General features: G+C 37.8%; 1 protein-coding gene across 1 annotated transcript in view; it reads left to right on the forward strand.

The window, feature by feature from the left end:
- The window catches only part of DLX3 (distal-less homeobox 3), a 29310-nt gene extending 26385 nt beyond the window's left edge, over positions 1-2925 (forward strand). Inside the window, exon 3 of the mRNA XM_058183137.1 lies at positions 510-2925. Within this exon, the coding sequence (XP_058039120.1) occupies positions 510-692 (183 nt within the window). The 3' untranslated portion in view covers positions 693-2925. The remainder of the gene's footprint in view (positions 1-509) is intronic.
- The last annotated feature ends 18812 nt before the right edge of the window (positions 2926-21737 follow it).

The following is a 21737-nucleotide window of genomic DNA, read 5'->3' on the forward strand; positions in this document are numbered from 1 at the left end:
AGACTCAGGGCGGCTTACACTATGTTAACCAATAGTCTTCATCCATTTGTATATTATATACAAAGTCAACTTATTGCCCCCAACAATCTGGGTCCTCATTTTACCTACCTTATAAAGGATGGAAGGCTGAGTCAACCTTGGGCCTGGTGGGACTAGAACCTGCAGTAATTGCAAGCAGCTATGTTAATAACAGACTGTCTTTGCAATCTGAGCTACCAGAGGCCCATTTTGTCTTTCAGAATTAGTAGGTTATAATTGCTATCACCACAACATATCAATATAGCCTGGGATAATGAATTCTAGTACAGTACATTTGAAAATTGCCAGAGTGGTAAGAAATGGGACTAAACTATGTTGGTCCCAGTGATTTGAAAGAAAGCCAGGATTCAGATGATTATTCTTCTCCCCACAAGATTTATATATTTCCTTTATATATATTATTATGTATATCTGTAGCCCCTATAAAAGACCCTAGTAAACTTCTGGACATCTTCTTTGGCTCCTACCAGATTTTCTCCCTCACTGGATGGATGGATGGAAGGAAGGAAGGAAGACCTAGCAGTTGCAAAACAACACAAAACAAAGCTCCAGCAGTTCCAGCATCTTCTTCATTCCCAAGAATGACTCTGTGTCCCCTAAGCTTCTTAAAAATGCAAATGACAAGAGGCTGCCACACACAATGCAAAAGATGACAGCATATTTAATGCAGATTAAAATGATTCTTTAGTAAAATGAATGCAGTAGAATAAAGATAGACCAGGATTGGAAGTCCCCTTCCTGATCTATTTTACACTTATGATTTATATTCCATACTTGGGTCTCTAGAAAGGCTGACTTCTGGTTAGATTCTCTCCAGACCATGTCTTGCTTTTCCACATTTTTTTTCTCAAACCAAATGCTGCCCCTGCACCTGAGCATATTATTTATACAGCTCTCCTCGGCTTCTCCGAATATAAAAGAGATGGAAGTAAGCTTGCACAAGAAACGCCTGGCTGTATTATTTTCAGTTCTGTCCTGAACAAAGACAAAAATAATAATTCTGCCTACTTAAATGAGCCAGACCCATTTTAGAATATAGACCAACAGGGGATTGTAAAACTTAGGAAATGCAGATTGTATTACTTTACAGACCTTACTGAGTCTAGCATTGGACTAAATGAGTGGTGAGAACCCTAGGCCTAGCACCCTTTCTTTTTATAGCTGTTGGAACATCCCATAGTAGGATGTTGAATTCTCATTTTAAGGAATTAGACCTATAACTGAAAGGAACTTGCTCTCATTCACTTTGATCAAATTAGCCCTATCCTTGTAAAGTCCTCAAAGCATCTTTTCTGTTAAGAAGACTGCAACCTTAACAGTAACTGCATTAAATTGAAGGAGATCTAGATTTTATCCCCACTGACTAACTTTACACAAGTTGCCCCTCTTATTTTAGCTTACTAAGCGTAGAAAAGTGAAGTAAGCCAATGAGCTACCTAGAAGCTTCTGGGAGGACAAATGGGATACAAGTCTAATTAATAAATTAAAAGCCCTGGATTTGATTCTTCCACCCAGCAATATTTGCACACAGGGCTCAACACTCTCCCCAGTTGCCCTGAATACAGGATGAAGTCTTGTTGCACGACTCTGAGTCAATCAAAGCCCTTGAGGTCTTGCCAGAAGAAAGGGTGTTTTACAGCTGACACAACATAAACAAAGAGGCAAACATTCTGGGGGTGGCAAGCACCTCCTGTTTGTCCTCCTGCACCTGAGGGGGAGGCCGAGAGCTCGTGAGTCATTGTTGAGGCACTCCATCCATGCCCTGTGGAAGAGCTGCTGTCATCTGCTGTGGAAGCTCCTTGCTGAAGTCTGTCACAGCCCAAGGGTTGTTTATCCACTTTGGAGCCTGCTTGGGCAGACCTGGATTGGGGATAGGGCAGGGGAATGAAAAGGCGGTGTTGAAATTTGTTCTGAAGATGAGAAACCATTCGGGCATTGAGACAACTCAGGAGATAGGCTTCCTAGCTTAGCTGGATTTGTTGGCTTTTCCAAAGTCCTGACATGTGAGGAAGCTCAAATATAAAAACTATGGAGCTTAGGTTGAGGGACAGTGGCCGTCCTGACCACATGACTGGAAAAAAATTCAAATGGGGACCCTATTTTCACCCAAAGTTTTGCCCAAACATTGGGTGTCACAATGTTCATAACACACGGACATAACACCTGATGCACAAGACTTCATGCTCCTTGAAAGCTTTGGCTCTTGATATCAAATTGTAATTTATACTCTGACAGAAGGAGAAAAATGTTATATTCAAGACTGATCAGTAATTATACTGATTGTTTAATTAAACTGGATGTGAAATGTGGATTTTGGCTAATTGCTTTTTAGAGTTCCCTAACATACTATTCAAATGCTCAGTGTGTCTCTCAGACTGTCCCAAACATTCATTTAAACTGAACTGCCCTTATGAAGCATGGTTAAATCTGGAATATTTAACAGGAAAACTTAAGCTTGATATTGTGGCACAAACTGTGCTGCTATAAAAAGGAAAACTCTGATATCAATGTGGCACCTTCAACAAACTTATTAAATGTCTTAAGCTGCCCTCCAAACTGCAGTGTGGAGGACTAAAAGACCCCCAACTGTGTGGGTCATCTACAAGTGTATACCCTGAATGCTTTTTTGATGCCAAGATCCATTCTTTAAAAATATTTGCTTCACTTCCTGAAGGCCACTGGTAGGACTGAACTAATGCACTGTTCACTAGAAAGATAATTTGTCCCACGTTCAACTTCTTCAAGTTGGAGAGTTTAGCAAAATAAAGGGGGATAGTACACTTATTTTATTATAATTCCAAGGGAAAAATTGTGTACCTGTATGTTGGTGGTTTGGTACAAAATGTTGGGAATGCAAATTTAAGGTGCTTCAAGAGCTATATAATTGAAATGGATTGTCCACTTTTGCCACAAATACATTTATGATTGCAATTATTGTTGTGGTGATTGCTGTTCATTGATAGACATTGAAAATGAGTGATAAAATTGAATGAACTTCTCCATTGAATCCCTGCCAGACAGCTAGTCAAGAACAAGACTTTGAAGCCACAGAAGGAAGGTGCACAGAGAGGTTTTATATCTAAAATTAACCCCCCAAAACAGGGGTGTCAAACTCAATTTCATTGACGGACACATCAGGGTTGTGTTTGACCTTGGGCTAGGGTGGGTGTGGCTGGGGTGGGCCAGCTTGATGTCACTCGTGTCGGGGACACTGGTGGTGGCCTGAGCGCTCTGCCAGCGAAAACGGGCTTCCAAACTCTGTTTTCAGCTGCAATGCCCTCCTGCCGCCCTTTGCCAGCAAAAACGGAGCTTGGGAGGGACGCGTGCAACCTTCTCGAGCTCCATTTTCACTGGCAGGGGCACTGTGGGTCAATCCTTCACTGTTTCCAGGGTGGCCCTGCAGGCCAGATCTTATCACCCCAAAGTGCTAAGCCCACGGGGATCCGGCCTGTGGGCTTTGAGTTTGACACCCCTGCCCCAAAGGGAGAGAAACAACACGCTCCTTGGAAGAAAGGCAAATTATAAATATACAACCTTGTTCTTGGGAGATTGCACCATAGAATTGCTGTTGTCCTCCTGCTGAGTTGCATAGAAGGAGGCATCTCTTACCTAACTGAGGCATCACCAGAGTAGGGCTGTAGGGCACGTGCTTAGGATCCTGTTTGACACAATGAAATATATATACCTTTTGCAAGATACATAATCTCAAGAGCAAGGCAGTCTTTAGCAAGGGGACTAAGGCTGGAATTTAAAGCAGTGTTTCCCTTTCTGACCATTTTAAGATCTATGGACTTCAGCTCCCATGTTGGCTGGAGAATTCTGGGAATTGAAGTCCACGCTTCTTAAACTGGCTAAGATTGAGAAACACTAATCTAAAGTGACCTAGCTACAAGCAAGCAAAGCTGCTGAGTGTGAAACTCCACGTACCTATCAGTGGGCAGGAGAAATGCCATCACCACTGCACCTCAAACTGAACTATCCTCCCCCTCACACCTAGCCCATTGGGCAACACTTCTTTAAACATGAACTTTACAGATGGCTGTATAGATCTTTGAGCATGTTGGCTATGAAGATCTGCATTCATGACCTCACTCCCTTTTCTTGTTTTCAAATTGCCCCTCCAAAGCCACCTTTTCCATCAAACTTCTGCCGCATTTCCATATCTTACTATTACTCATCATGTAACTTAATTGAACAGATATAAGTGAAAAAGACTTTTACACTGTTTATTCCTGCCCGTACCATATTTCTTCTGTATCAAATTTTAGGTGGGAAATACTTTGGTATAAGAACTTTCTATAATGCTGTGCATGCTGATGATGTAATAATAGAGGACTGGAAGGAAAAGGGAAATCAAGCAACACTAGATTTAAATAAATAAAGGCAGATTCCAAGTGAATCTTAGGGGAACCTGCTAAGATTAATGTGATAATATATAGGTAGTTCCCATTTATCAACAAAAATTAGGAACTAACAACTTGGTCATTAAGCACAGCAGTTGCTAGATGAAAGTAGAACTGTGCCTGTGATCTTACTTCAGTTTGCTTTAGAGATTTCTGAATGTTATAAATATGAGGATTGGTCATCGCTACTGTAACTGAATTGGATATTAGACATGGTAGCTAAACAAGGACTACATGTACAACTAATTACTGAGAACAGTGAATTGTGGAACACTTTAATTTGGATTCTTGCATAAAGTTAAGGGCTAGATGTGAAAGTCTCAAAGATCACTTTTGATTCTACATTTGTGTTTATGTAACGCACTAGATCAGTTATAGGCATATACAACATGTTAAGGTTGGTAACTTTTATGCTTGGTTAAACCCAGCCATTTTGTTAATTAAGGAGTCGGTATAATATGTAACTCAGAAAAGGGGCTAGCTAAGCAGCTGGGTTAAGTACATATTCACACACACTCCTTACCACATCATGAAAAGAGTAACACTGTTAAGGGAGACATTCTCATGATGTCACCCCTGTTTAATTCCCCAGTCCACTGCCGAGACAGACTGAAGTCGGTTTTAAGCGTTCTGCAATTAGTGGTCTCTTTCTCTCTTATCCTGACAATGACCAAGCTACAGGGCCTCAATGACAACCTGGGGATTGACAAGGTTATGGATAACAATCCATCCAGCTCCTAATATAATGAACTATATTTCCTTCTTCCCATCTAGTCCGGGCACTATAATTCTATTGCCATTTTATCTTGGATATAAAAGAAATCAGATTCCTGATTTTTACAACTTCTTCTTTCTGTTTCATTTCTTTTTTAAAAAAAGGATATCGGCTTTCTAGGAGATGAGAAATGGGCAGGTGACAACAGTGGCTGATATACTTGCTGTAGTTGTAGTTCAGTTTCTTTCTTCCAAAATATTTGATTCTCTCACATGAGGAATGGGTTCTCCCTGGTCCTTTAAGATGTAGTTGAACTATAACTCCCAGTATTCGAGTTAGTATAGCCATTGGTAAGAGATGCCAGGGGTTTCAGTTAAGTCTTTATCACCTTACCGAATCCTTAACTCCTAATCGAGTGGAGGTAGTGGTTCAATCATCAATAACTGAGTTTAAACATGCTCAGAGTAAACACATGTCCCTTTTCCAACTATATATAAAAATAATAATAAACCCCAAAGGGTAGATGTGTGGGACCACTACATCTTTTTCCTGCCATCAGTTTTCTATGTTTCTATTTAAAGAGATTGTAAGTCCCTGTACTTTTGAAGACAGAATTGTTCAGGATTGGGGTGGGTGGATAAATTTGTCCCAGATAAATGTATCTGAGGTAGAATAATAGGAAAATGAATGAATGAATGAATGAACGAATGAATGAACATGAGCTCTAGTGATGGAGATTATATATATCAGGAAACCTATACCAGCTGTCAACAGAAACATTACAAAGAGAAAGGGGCAGCCACCTTAGGCCTTCTAGCACAGGAGGCTTACCTACTCTTTCCTGAAATGGCCAATGGTTTCCCATGCTTGTTAAACTAAGTGTAGGGCCCCAAACGAAGGCATAGGGGAAGAACAGAATAAAGAGGAAGGGAGGGAGGGACAAAAATCCATCTCCTCTGTTACTACACACCCTGAGAGGCCATCATTCTTCCCTGCTCAATTCCGATCAACTGTCGTTTTCCTCCTTCTTGCTTGAGAAGAGGGAGAGAAAAGATATCTGGGTTGCAAAATTCTGGACAAGTAGGAAAGAATTAGAAGTCTTTATATATCTTTGCTGACATCTAGTGGCCATCTGGATTTTTGCAACCCTCTCCCTCTCTTTATTTTTCTTATCCACACTCAGTAGGGCTCGGCATTTGACTTGGTTCTCCTTTGGTGGGAGTCAGAGAGACTTGCCTGGGGCTCAGGCAGCTCTACTTACTTTCCTGATGTCAGCTCAGTTTTTCGCATCATGGCAAGGATGACTTTCTCCATAATCTTCAACTCTTTTGTAGGTGATTTGTGATATCAACCTACCTACCGCTGCAGCTGACTTGTCTGATTTGCCTACTTGACTAACATGATGCTACCTGCCTGCATGGCTTGCCAATGTAGACTGGCAATTATATTCTGATACCTCAAGCTCAGAAGATATGACGGAAGAGGAACTGAAGGCATCTTTTGTCTTATGCTTTGAGGGAACATCTGGTTTCAAGAATGCTGGTTTGTCTTCATAACTTCCATATTGGTCAAAGAAAGATATCAGATCATCTTCTTTCTGTGCAATGGGAGGAAAAGCTGTTGAGCCCAAACAATCTTATCTGAAACCCAGGACAGGTTTAAGATGTACAGGCAGCTCTGAAATCCAACCCAGACAAATAAAATCCGACAGGAGTGTTCTGTTCTCCACCTACTTGCTTGGCCTCGCTTCAGATTTGACAGAGTAGGTCAAGTCTGGGACCATTATGACCTTATCCATGAGCAATTCATTTTGAATCATCACCTACCTAAAAGCTCAACCTAAAAATCAAATGCTTAACAATTACTTAAAAGAAAATGGATGCCCACCAGTTCTCTTGGATTTGTGGGCTCAATTTTTTTTTTTAAAAAAAGATTGTATTTATCATGATTTACGCACCATGAGTGGCTTGGGTTCTTGTAACACGGCAAGCCAATTCCAAAGAGACAATGTGATGGCTTAGCATGATACAAGAGCCCAGCCTTTCTCACTTTTTTCTAGTAGTTTACATGAATAGTAAATTGATGAGAGGTAAGAATATACTGCATAAGAAGACATAGCCGAAACATAATATTATACAATGTATTGTACACAAATGGGTTTGGAAAGCAGTCTAGATTTCTCTGTTTAGGGTCAACCATGATAGCCCTTGACTTATCCAATCTACTCTGCACACAGAGTTTCTATTGATTTTCCCAATCTCTGAATACGGGAAATTACCTTATATTTCCAGGGATGTCTACCATTAGACAGAGGCGACCAATTCTGGGGAGTTATGGAAAGGTATGGCCTTGGTTGGGGGCTGCTATTTCCAATACCAGAATAACTTTATTTAACTTGGAGGGTGTAAACTGGATATGCTCTGCCTCCACATCATGCTGTCTGTGACAGAGATAGCTTGCTCCACTTTGTCACCAGCCTTAACTGGTGAAGGAAATGTTTCCTGCCTTCTGGAGAATATCTGTAACATCTATTCTGTTGCTTAGAAGCCTGGATGCTTGCGTGCTTCACTTTGTAATTTTTAAAGATTAAATGTAGCAATGTCCTTTTTCAAGAGCCACTGGACAGTACCAGGTGCCTTCAGCTGAGATGGTGGTGGGGATATTATTCCATATATTGTCCCATCTCTCAAGCAATATAACATCTAGGCTTGGGTAGCCCTTATTTTTAATTCTAGGAGGAAAATGTCTAGTCTTGGACAAGGAAAGAGTTAACCCAATTAGTAATTCTGCACAGACACACACACCCCAAGGTTCAGCTTTCTTCTTTGAGAGCTGTGTACAAACAGGAACCTTGTGCCGGCGGGTGGGCAGACAATGTGGAGACAGCCATGTATTTTACTACAGCTGCCAAATAAAAATTAAAGAAAGGAAAGAAAGAACAAGAAAGAAAAGTGTTTGTTTGACATGTTTAAACGCATGTTGGGAGTACACCACTACACTACAGATGCATACAGGTACACACACACACACACACACACACACACACACACACACACCCCTCTTTCTCAATATTGTTGAAGGCTCTGTATCACAGGAGAATTCTTTATCAGGGAAGAACCTCTATTTTGCAACAAAAAGACAGACATTTCTGTATGTGGCTGAGAACTCTGCCCTGAATCTTGGGAAGTTGCTGGCAGTCAAAAAGAAGACAAAATTGAGCTAAAGAACCAATGGTTTGTGAAGCAACTATTTTAATGGAAGTCTGAACGTCCAAAACATTTGAAAGACTAGCTGAGTTTAGCATTAGGAATAGATGTAAAGCAGTCTCTGAGCATGCACACATTTCTCAAATGCTAAATAAGCAGAAAACATTCCTATCTCAGCCTCTTTCTTGCTGGAATTAGAGAGAATAGGAAGAATAGTCAGAGAGAGGATCACCTCCTCTCATTTAGGGAACAACCGACTTTCTTTAAGATTTCTTGGCAAACACCAGCGAGATTGGCCAGGATATTTCCAAATAGGTCCCCAAATTGTTCAAGAAGTGGTCACAAACAAGGGACATTCTACCACGTGGTAGACCTGCCCTAAGATTAAGAAATTTTGAGGAAAAGTAAAAAACTGGCTGGATGAAATAACAGGGCAGAAAATAGGAAAAAAAACAACCTGGAACTATTTTTATTGGGCATTCTGAAAGGGAAAATGGAAAAAAAATATACAATATATCATATTACACATATTGACAGCATGTAGAATTGTGATAGCACAGAATTGGAAACATCCTGATATCCCACTGGATCAAATTATAATTAAAAAAATCTATTAATGTGCAGAAATGGATAGATTATCAATGGAAATGAAGGAGAGGGAAGATACTGAGTACTATCAAATATGGAATAGATGGTATTCCTGGCTGGAGAGTAAGCATAAAACTTAAGAAAGATTTTTGTCATGAGACTGAATTCTGAATAGAGGTTAAGATAATTCAAATAAGAATGTTAGTTTAAGATAAGAGATATTTAGAAGTAGAATCTGTATATAGAAGTTAAATAGGATAGAGATACCAATGCAGGAAAAGCTGTTATGAGTAATGTAAATTTGATGTGTTTGTCTTCGTTTGTTTTATATTTTTTCATTTTTGTGTATTGTGGTTTTTTTTAATTGTGTATTTTAACTTTTGAAAATTTAATAAATATTATTTTTAAAAAAATATTTCTTGGCAAAAGTTGGGGAATTTTACATGTGCATGCTTGTGGTATACACTGAAAATTGTAATGCTGAATATCTAAAAGCCCTAGCACGATGTAATATTCTGATTTGGGGCCACCACTTTGGGATGCTAAGAGTTTCTTTGGAGCATAACAGATTTCAAACTTAAACATGAAAAAAAAATCTCAAAATGTTTTATTTTTAAAATGCGGGTGGAGTTTGTAAAGGATAGGGTTTTTGGTGTTTGCAGGATAGAAAGTGTATTGATGCTTTTGAGTGTTGGTATCGGAGGAGACTTTTCAGAAACTCATGTATAGTGAAAACGACAAATGGGTCTTTGAACAAATCAACCCAAGTTCTCTCTCCAGGCACAAATGACCAGACTCAAATTACTCTACTTTGGACACATGTGAAGACCCAGCTCTGTGGAGAAGGCGCTAATGCTGGGAAAGAGAAGGAAAGAGAAGGAAAGGATGATCAACAGCAAAGGAGATACAGTCAATTACAGTGATAGGTATACTGTTGAAAGATCTGAAGGACCAGGTGAGGACAAATCATCATGGACAAAATCTATGTAGCCACTAAGAATTGATCCTGATTAGATATAATATATTCATTAAATATAACCAGATAGTTTCATTTAGAATAATTTTCCCAAGTCAATAAGATTAAAAAAGGTTTCATGGAGAAGGGTTATTCTCCAAGTTTTAAATAAGAGAGATCTGATTCCAAATTTTGTTTCTTCTCTGACATTTCACAGTGCTATTTCATTAAAAGAAACATGCGGTGGGAAAAAAGTTTGATTGGAGTATGAAATATGATTCACTTATGAAAGAATACAAAGTCTTCCTACAAGGCAGACTCATAAGTCATTCCACATAGTACAATTCAGGTCTTATTTTATCCACTCAGCAACCTTATGAGATAGAATGAATTGAGGCATAGTGGTTGGCCCAAGAATTTGCAGCAAGCTTCATGGATTAGAGCTTTGAACCACAATATTTGAAATCCACACTGGATCATTTATCTTACCTTTCCAAACCTAGTGCCCTTCAATCTGTGAGCAGTTGCCTCAATTAGCCCATATTGAGGGGTCTAGACTCTAGATAACCCATGGTTATCAGTATTTATGGGGATCTGCTGTCCCAGCATATATTAGTAAGGTTTAGTTGCCACTTTGGTTTTCTTTTAAACCAAGTATGATGGGAAAGAAGATGCCATCTTATTAAACCCCTTGAATAGCAAGATACGCTGGACTCTGCATTTCCTCTTCATTCTTTTCCTGTCCATTTGCTTAAGAAGAAACTAGACAAGCAGCAACAGGAAGGAAGAAGAGAGGTCACAGAAGAATGGTAAGAGGTATGATTTCCTATTCAGTTTCCCTAGACCTCTGCAAATACGTTGATGTATTTCATAGATAGATGCTCTTTCTAAAAAGGAATATTGGCCTTTTTAATTTTCTTTAAATTTGGTGCATGCATATGCATATTTCCATATGTATCCAAGAAAGAACATATCTGAAGATTCATTACATTTAGAGTGTTGACACCCAGTTGCCTCTGTCTTCTCTTCTTCCATGATATTTTAAATTATTTTAAACACCTTGTGAGTTTTTCATTCTAGAGTGACTAGCGACATTTAAAAATGCATAAAATATGATACCAAATGATATCTGCATTTTATTCAGGTTCTAAACCAATGGTTCTCAACCTTTCATATCTCATCACACCCTGCAAAACCCAGGTCTACCATCACAGAAATGAAAAGTCCATCACTTTTTTGTGTGCATTTTATTATCACATTTATCATTTATGATGCATTTTAAAGAGCATTTTAGTTACTTATCCTATGCCCACCTAAACTATTTCAAAGTTTCATCATGGTACAGGACAGATGTATATATCCACATGAAAGAACTACTGCATTAAACAATTGCAAACCATAGAATATATGTGTATTCAAATTTTGATCAGGCCTGCATTACTGTACTGGTTAACAAAACTCTGGCTTAGACCCATGTTTTTCAGAACATGCCATTTGCCCCCTGCAGATCCAACAATTAAAGGTATCTTTGTTAGTTGTCTGGCTGAGAACCCATAATTTTCTTTAAGGCATTTCAGTTTTCCTTAAAATAATGTGTAAAATAAAAAAGGTGAAATAAGTACACATGCTTTTAGTTGTAAAAGAAATATTCAGTAGTATACCAACAGTTGCCACATTTTCAAGTCATCAAAAGAAAAAATAGTTTTGGGAAAACAAGCTAGATTACAAATCTTAATTGCAGTGCAAGATGATATTTTTAAAAATAGAATTATAAATGCTATTTCTTCTAGCTTCCTCTGTTCATCATCTTCATTTTTTAAAAGTAAAACTTTAAATTTTAACAACAATTTTACTACTAATTTGTTTCATATTTCTCCCTGTACCTACTTTTCAAATGTGTGCCCCCACCTCAGTTCCTAGCTAGCAAAAACAAGTAGATTTGAAATGCTGTATTTGTGTAGCTTAAACAAAACTTTGTAAAGTTGTTGCAGAGCATATGTTCAATACAGATATCAGCAAGTAATAAAAATAAATAAAACATTTTTTGGACAAAACGAACAAAATAAAATAGTAGTAATCATATATATAGATATATAGATATATGCATTTTTTAATTTGTCAGTAATTACAAAGCAGTTCCTAAATCAACTGAGTTCACTGTTATTATCTTCAATGTTAGCCATAAAAAAAACAAAACAAGATAGCATCAAATGTTGACCACACACCAGCTGCTCGCTTACATAAAATCAAAACAATTACAAGGATAAGAAGTTAATAAATGTACACGACCTTCAACTGACAAAAAGCATAAATGGACTGCAATTGCAGATTAGGAATTGAGGATGTCATTTTTTATTATTGTTTTGATACTGCTTCCTATTTTTTATCAGAGACCACTATTTTCCCCAGACAACTAATTTAAGTCCAACAGAAACTCTTTATATCTCTCCACCAGTTTACTATAAAGCTGAAGGTAATTTACATTATTTACTATTAGTGGAATAAGCCAAATAATAAATCTTTCTTGAAAAGACATAGCAAATCAAGTACAGGAATAAATTATAGCTACTGAGAAAAATACCACATTGGTACTTTTATCCAGAGAGCACTAGGTGCACAGAGAATTTCTCTAACAAGGTAATTTGAGGGAATAAGCGTGGATCATGGCAACCGAATGGAAAACACGGGCTCTTCAGTTTGGGGAAGCAAGTGACTCGGATGTGGGACTCTTTGGCTTTTAATCCTGTTTGCCATTCATCCTCCTTCTCAAAGTCCCCAATGTCCTGTCATGACAGGAAGCCGTGATGACTCGGAGAGGCATTCCGCCCAGGGGTGACAGCCCAAGCTCACCCTACCTTAAGAGGAGCCACGTGCCAAACAAAAGTTGTCCAGCTTGTTTTGCTGAACTAGGCTGAACACTTACTTCTTACCAAACCAGTGGGGCAGATTGGGTGGTGGCACAAGGAGACAGTGAGACAACCAGGGTGTGGTAGCAAAATTTGGGACAGTCCCTCCCCAGATGGCCCAGCTCTGTGGCAGTGATGCTTGTCAGCATGGAAGTGCTTACCTTCTACTCTTCCACTCTATCTTGGCACCGATTAACAAGTTAAACATATAAATCAGTAAAGGCATGTACATTTAATGAATAAAGTTATTCTATAGTCCTTTATACATCTTGAAAATCCCCATCTTTTAATGATCCAAAGTCCAGCGGCCAAGGAACAAACAATTAAGGCTAGCTTTAATTCATAAGTTAAAGGGGCATATAGTTGAAAGCTACATTTGCCTTTGGGACACCATTGCCACGCTCCAAAAGAAAATAGGGCCAGACTCGGAAAAAAATGAAATTTAATACGGCATAACTACAACCTTAGATAAAATCATATTGCATTCATTAAATAGAGCTTATATTGAATTAACAATGTTTGATTAATTAAGAACCCTTTCCTTGTATTTAGTATTTTTCTCCTTTCACATTAAAAACTACAACTTGGTGGCAATTTTTGAAAGGACTCTGTGGACTGTGCTCCAAACTTTTGAAAACACACTCAATTTTGAGGCCTCAAGCTATATGCTGCACATGATTACTTATATTATTGTAGAATTTTACCATGTACACTATCTCTTGTTACATGAGTATCCAGTATCTTTCATACATGCTTTCTCAGCATGCTAGTCAGTGGTTCTCAATTTGGCAATCTTAAAATATGTGGGCTTCAATTCCCTGAATATCCCAGCCAACATGGATGGATGGCAAGTTCTGGGAACTGAAGCCCACACATTAAAGTTATCAAATTTTGAGTAACACTGATTTTGACGTCCACTCAAGTTTCTCCACAAAAACAGTGTCTCTTAGTTTGAACAACAGATTGGCATTTAGAGATGCTGGCCGCCTCCTATATTCTGTGGAAAGGTTGAAACTGGCAGTACAGGAATCCATTATTCAGAGACCAGGCACAATCATTATGACAACATCACTGCAGTTGTTTCTTCTGGCCTTGAACGGGAGGGCAAAAACATCTATTGATGCAGAAAAATGGAGAAAAATTAGGATTCCCATATGCACTTTAATTAGACAGATTTTCTGTTTATATGGATAACTTCCTTCTTTGCAAGAAATAAATAATCTAGCTATGCCAACTCTGTAAAACTTTGCATTACTGAATACAGAAATATTCTGGAGAGTTAATATTTATTGCCATTTTCTTTTGAATTTTCACCAAGTCCCATTTCCCAATAGCAAACTTATCTAATGGGTGATAGATAAGAAACAGGTTCAGAGGAACCCCAATATTTGAGTAAAAACAAATATTTAGGAAAAATTATTAACATGAGAGACTGGCTCCCTACACTTTCCTATAATTGCTGCTGCTGCTGTTGTTAGTTCAAGCCAATATCTACTCATAGTGACCCCATGGATAGTTATTTCAAATTGTTTTTGGTCTTCACTCACGCAGCTTCTGTGTGGCATCCATGGCTCTTGTTGCATCAATCCATCAGATTTCTGGTCTTTATCTTTTGCATTTTCCTTCAACCTTGCAGGGATAAAGGAAGAAAAATAATGAGCTGCTGGCATAACCAGGAAAAAGTATAGAACCACTAATGGGCCCATTCTATGCTCTCATTTTTTTAAAAAGATAGCAGTTCTATTTCCAATCTGATACTCATGGTGATACACACACAAACACATACACACAGAGACACACACACAGCCACAACCCAAATCCCAAATAGAAGCATAACTAGATATAAGAATATATTTTACAACCATTTATCTCAAACAATAATGCTTAATTTTAGACCACTGTTTAGAAATTAATTTGACAAGCTCTACAGAGAAGAATGGTGAAGATGGTGAGAAGCCAAAGTCTCATGAAGAAAAGTTGAAAGAGGTCTATACAGGGTGGGCTTCAAAAGTTTTAGCAAGGGTTCTCTGCCTGGTTGCTGGGTGGGTATGGCCATGGTGGGCATGGCCTAGTCAGCCTCCTGTACCATATCTGGGTGGGGCGTTTTTGCCCTACTTGGGTTCCAGAGGCTTTCCTCAAGCCTCTTAGAGGTGAATACGGCCTCCCCAGGCTCCAGAGGCCTTCTAGAAGCCGGAAATGGACCTGTTTCTGGCCTTCCCGAACTTCTGGGAGGCCCATTTTTTGCCCTCCCTGAGCCTGGGAAGCATCCCCGAGAGTGGGATTTGGGAATTCTCCGAACTGCACAGAATCTTAGCTAGAGGTTCTCCTGAACCCCTGTGAACCCCCAGCAGCCCACTTCTGGGCCTACATATTTAGCATAAAAGAGGAATGACATCTTCAAATATCTAAAGAGCTGTCAAATTACAAGAAATCAATTTTTGGTAGTTCTACACCGATTTTCCCAACTTGATATTCTCCAAGTATGTGTAAGATTTCTCAAATTCCCAGCTAAGAGGGCCCACTTTTTCCTTCTTCTCCTCCTCCTCCTCTTCCTTTTGTTTGTTTATTTATCTATTTGTTTCTTTTTCCTTCCTCATAATAGTTGGTAATCTGTGGATCACATTGAGCAAAATTAAATGATTGCTGAATTTTTTAATAAGCTAATAACATGCATGTCGGGTTAAAAACCCTCCCTCAGTTGTAGAGATTAATATGATGGGCAAGTGAAAACAAAATGTTTCAAGCACAAAATTCTGGAATAGACTGCCATGAATAAATAAAGGGAATGAAAACACCATCAAGAAAGAAGCCAGCAAATTTCTCTGACGGGAAAATTGGATTATGTTTGCCCTCCTACCATTTGTTACTTCATAAATACATGGAATTCGACTTTTAAAGAGGACATTTTCCTTGGTTTTACTTTTATTTATATTTTTACTAGTGCATAAGGTAAGATTGCATATTTCATTAACAATGAACTGATACAAGAATGTTCACATATTTTGGCACATTCAACTACACCCTTCAAATATATTATTTAGCAATAGTGATAAACACTGATGTCTATATGGAAGATGTTACCTATTCTACTCTAACAAATATTTCCAGAGAAGAAGTGGAGATATTTATTTTACAATGTTGGTATTCCGTTCCAAATAAAATGTGGATCAAAGTTTAAAGAAACACCTCCAGAGACATTTCTTTTAATGAAGTAGGGACACCACCATTTCTTTTAATGTCCCATATAATTGTTGTTATAAAAAAGCAAACATTGTTCTTATAATTCCCCCCCACCCCCATGCTTCTATGTTTAGCGAGGACAAGAATCAAATACAGACTTTTCTCAAATCTTGCTCATATTCTGGGCAGAACTCAAAAGTGTCCACAACTTCAACCCTGTGCATGAAATATGTGAATATTCAATTCAGAGATTTGGCCTGGAACAAACTAGGGCCCTGCTTACAGATTAATTCAAAAATTAAATTGAATCAGATGCTTCTGAATTGATTTGAATATTCTGAATGACCTCTGTGTATATGTAGAAAGTGTGTATTATTTTTTTCTGAATTATTGTGGAAGTAGAAATCAAATCTATCAAGCAAAAGCTGATTTACAAGAATATCTGCACATCTATATCTTTCTATATAAATATATACATACAGACACATATAAACATCCCCTAAACTTCATATATCTGTATCTAGATGAAGTTCTATCCAATAATTCAGTTTTCTTACAAATGAGCATCATAATTAAATGATAGTATTTATACTATGATAGTATAAATCATTGCTCCCAGAAGCACGAAGCTGAAGCCTGAAGATGACGAATGAGACTTCGTCGAAACGTCGCCAAGACATTTTACGCGAGAGAAAACCCGAATAATCAAAGACCTACATACAAACACCCGCGAAAACCTCAGAAAACAACTATGATAGTAATATATACATTATCCATAAGCTAATTCTTTTTGACACAAGCTAAATCTGAAAAGGATCAATCATCTATCAATGGTTATTAAAATTTTAGCTATGATGATATATTATTGCTAAGTATGCAAGTATACAAATGCAATATTGGATTACATCGATGTCTTGCAAGAATATTATTACTTAATTCAGAAAATGTTCTATTTACTCAAAAATGTTTATATAGCATTTAATATTTTGCATATCAGATATGATACTTAAGATGCAAGTAGGATTCTTTTATTACATTATTTTGACATGTAACAGTAACAGAGTTGGAAGGGACCTTGGAGGTCATCTAGCCCAACCCTCTGCTCACACAAGATACCTATACTAGGGATTTGAACAGCTGAACTGCCGACCTTTCTGATTGACAGGCTCAACCACCGAGCCACCTAGGCAGGCATTTCCTCCCATCCACCCCAAGATCATTTGCAAAGATCACTGATTTGCAAACCAAGTTTCAAAAACAGTTCATGAGACAAAACCAAGTATGAAAAATTTTAACCAACATTTTATGGTTTACCGTGTCTTTCCATCAGCATGCACCATTTTAAAAATGGGTGAGCTGGGTAGAACAACAAGAAACCTTCATTGCAATTTCAAAAGCCCTTTGAATACAATTACTTCATCTTTGGATGAAGTTAGAGAGAAGAGAGAGAGTAGGGAAGATAGCAGGGGTGTCTGCAAAATATGTCAAAAAAATTCAAGATGACAGACACCATGGCATGCTAAAGCTCTATCCCAGGGCTGTCAAACTCGCAGCCCAAGGGCTGGGTGCATCACGCACTGGCCATGCCCACTTTAGCAAAGGTGGGGGGGAATCCCCATATGTCACATGACAACACGAGTTTGACACCCCTAGTCTAGAAACTCTAAGAAGAGAGAAGACAAAGTGGGAAGAAGTGAGACCAGAAATCAATTGCTTATTGTTAATGCTCTTATATCAATGTTTGGATACTGATGAGTTGCATCTGTACACCCTGCCCAGCCAAACAATAATAATAAATCACATCAAACAATAATATCTGCCTATCCAAGGTCCTTGGAAAGGATTCAATGGGTTGATAAAATTGCCAGATCCAGTCTAGACATCTGACTGTGTGACAAGCCATAATAATAATAATAATACATCATCACCTCAATCTTGAACAATACAATAGCCGAACCAAAAGGAATTAGATGTTTTCAGCTGCTTTGCACTTCCTTTGCAGGAACAGGTCTATTAATCTCTGTGGCAGAGGCATAACTGTTTAACATCTACAGCTGCTGGCTAATTATTTTCAAGTTCACCACCTGATATAATTATAATTTGCATTCAGTTCTATATTCAGTTACTCAATCGGATAATTTTCTTTTTTAAATAATCCAGTCAGAGATAGGATACATCAGAACATACAGCTAAATACTGATCTCTATCTCAGTAATATTCCCTCCAACAAAAAGACAAATTGATATTACAATAAACTACTGACGGCTGGGTTTTTTTTAATGTTGCAAGTATATTTTGATAGCTTGTCATACAAAGGAAACAAAAGGCTGTTCCTTTAATCACACAGAAGGATTGCTGAAACATGCAATGTTTAACACAGAGAGATGGCATGTCTCTGTTTTGGTTATCCTCATGTGATTTCAAAGCATACAAAAAACACTGATGATTGAGTCCCTCCATATGATGCTCAGGAGAACTAGTGTGTTTCCAGCCATTTCTGTCACAATTCAAACCAGAAATGATGTTTTACAAAGCATGTTGTGCTAATTCAAAACAGATTAATGAAACATGTTTCATGAGAACCAGTTCCGAGAATCCTGTAAATAAATCCTGTAAATAAAGTCCCCTATGGTTTGAGCAAAACTCAAAACGAAAATAAAATGAGTGAAGAAATATATATTAGTGGCAGCAAATGCCGGATTTATTAGAATGTGCAAAGCCACTACTTCTTTCTAGGCAACTTTCATAAATCTATAATCAGTGTTAGATGTTCTTCTGAACTTTGAAAGCACACGACGAGAAGTATTGATTGCAGAAAATATGACTTCAGTAACAGAGTTGTTAATACTTGGAATACACTACCAGACTCTGTGATCTCTTCCCAAAATCCCCAAAGCTTTAACCAAAAACTATCTACTACTGACCTCACCCCATTCCTAAGAGGTCTGTAAGGGGCATGCATAAGAGCACCAGTGTGCCTACCGTTCCTGTCCTAATGTTCCCTTTCATTATATCCAATTAATATAGTTATCGTATAGTTATTTCATGCTTATGCTTATATATACTGTTGTGACAAATAAAAAAAAAGTAAGCTGATTCCCCTATCCCTGTGAATTGTCTTTAAGAGAGGGGATGAAGAATTAACCTTTAGGAATCGTTAGAAATGCGGAGGAAATTGGCAAAGATTTCATATGCAATGTAATTATCAAGATATGCAGGAGTGTTTTTTGCTGGTTAACAGCACTTTTTAAAAAGTGATATCTTTCAGATATAGGGAAAAAACAGCTTTCTAACATTAGTATATGGGAAGGACCACAATTATTAGGCTAATGTTCCATTTCAGGACACAGATTTACTTCAGGCTGTAGTAGGGCAATTTGGAATCATTATAACTTTCTTTCTTGACCTGCTTTATCCCCAGTTCTTAAGCCTTTGCAAAGCTCAATCTCTGGATGGTAGTTTTGCCATTCTGCTATGGGTAAAAGGCAGGGTGTCATCGCAGCCTAAGGAGTAGAGGAGGGAAATAAGTAGAACTCACTTATAAAGCAATGGTAGGGAAGGGAGGGAATGGGACTGTTGATTTGCACCACATTTGCACCTCATTTGTCATTTGTACCTCTATAACTGTCTGGTTCGGTTCTGCAACCCAACAAGAAAGACACAGACTTCAGAGGATAATTAGAACTGCAGAAAAAGTAATTGCTACCAACCTGCCTTCCATTGAGGACCTGTATACTGCACGAATCAAGAAGAGGGCCATGAAAATATTTACAGATCCCTCACATCCAGGACATAAATTGTTTCAACTCCTACCCTCAAAACGACGCTATAGAGCACTGCACACCAGAACAACTAGACACAAGAACAGTTTTTTCCCGAAGGCCATCACTCTGCTAAACAAATAATTCCTTCAACACTGTCAAACTATTTACTGAATCTGCACTACTATTAATCTTCTCATCGTTCCCATCACCAATCTCCTTCCACTTATGACTGTATGACTATAACTTTGTTGCTGGCAATCCTTATGATTTATATTGATATATTGACCATCATTTGTGTTGTAAATGTTGTACCTTGATGAACGTATCTTTTCTTTTATGCACACTGAGAGCATATGCACCAAGACAAATTCCTTGTGTGTCCAATTACACTTGGCCAATAAAAAATTCTATTCTATTCTATTCTATCCTTGGGCCTCTGTGGCTCAGACTGGTAAGACAGTCTGTTATTAACACAGCTGCCTGCAATTACTGCAGATTCTAGTCCCACCAGGCCCAAGGTTGACTCAGCCTTCCATCCTTTATAAGGTAGGTAAAATGAGGACCCAGATTGTTGGGGGCAATAAGTTGACTTTGTATATAAATATACAAATAGGATGAAGACTATTGCTAACATAGTGTAAGCCGCCCTGAGTCTTCGGAGAAGGGCGGGATATAAATGCAAATAAAATAAAATTAAATAAATAAATAAATAAATAAATAAATAAAATATTCTATTCTATTTGGTAATTCTTGGGTCTGTCCTTAAATTAAAGTGGATCTTGAAATGAGCCTATCATTGGTTTTGTGGATGGGTAGGGAGAATTGTGAAAAGTAAAGAGAGAGAGAGAGAGAGAGAGAGAGAGAGAGAGAGAGAGAGAGAGAGAGAGAGAGAGAGATTTATTTCAATTGATGGTATTGCTTCAGTGTTGCCCATATTCTCTAAGAGAATCGTCTAAGAGTGGTTTTTTTGAGGGGATGGTGATGGATAAATTTCAATTTCAACCAACCTAACTGTCATTGTCTTCAGTCTCATGATCTGACTCTCCTTCACTTGGTGTTTTCTATCCAATTTTCAGTCTCATTCTCCTTTTTCCCAGCTTTGTTACTATGAGCTTTGTGAATGCTGCAGAAATGGTTTGAACATTTTTGTCAACACAATGAAGCTTATTTTTTCCCCTCAGTTTATACTCTTGAGCCAAGAAGAGATTGGAATAATGGATAGCACTACTGCTCTAGATTCACTGACTTTAGTGGAAATGAAGTCAAAATTTCTTTACAAAAAGAAAATCCTTACACTCAATATTTATAATCTTCAGAATACTAACTTCAGTCTACCTGTGAATTATAGAAGAGTCTGGATGACATTTTGCACAATTTCCTGGAGAAATGATCCTTTGGAATAGCCTACTAAATTACATAAATACATGCTTCTCTAAAGCAATATGGCATCCAGAATTTGAATGGACCCATTTTTATAACTGCAGCAATTGGTAGTTAATTTTTACAATAGTGGTGTTATTTTTTTAATCCATAATTCCTCTAATTAATCCAGATCCTAATCCTTTCTTGTTTTTTAAGGACTGATAAGAATAAATAATATTTGATGAGACAATTCTATTCTTTCTCAATGTTGAAGAAAACATATAATATAATTAATAACTTGTCTGGATATCTATGAAGACATTATTTCCTCTTGGGCCATTTTTATTTGCAAGATCCTGCACATTCTAGCTGAATATGCTTATCCTGGTTTCTGAATTATTGTATCCCATTTTCTGGAACCGCACAATAGAGTGAACCAAAACTAACTAAAAAAGTAGATTCATGCAACATACTAAGATACAAGAAACTAAGCAAGATTAAGAGAAACCAAGTTTAACATTGTATGTGAAAACTATTATGTTTTTAAAAACCTATTAAATGCCATAAAATATACTTTTTAAATGAATACACAGTATCTTTTTTTTTTATTTAAAGCAAG

The sequence above is a fragment of the Ahaetulla prasina genome, chromosome 4 (genome assembly GCF_028640845.1).
Source record: "Ahaetulla prasina isolate Xishuangbanna chromosome 4, ASM2864084v1, whole genome shotgun sequence".
Taxonomy (NCBI): domain Eukaryota; kingdom Metazoa; phylum Chordata; class Lepidosauria; order Squamata; family Colubridae; genus Ahaetulla; species Ahaetulla prasina.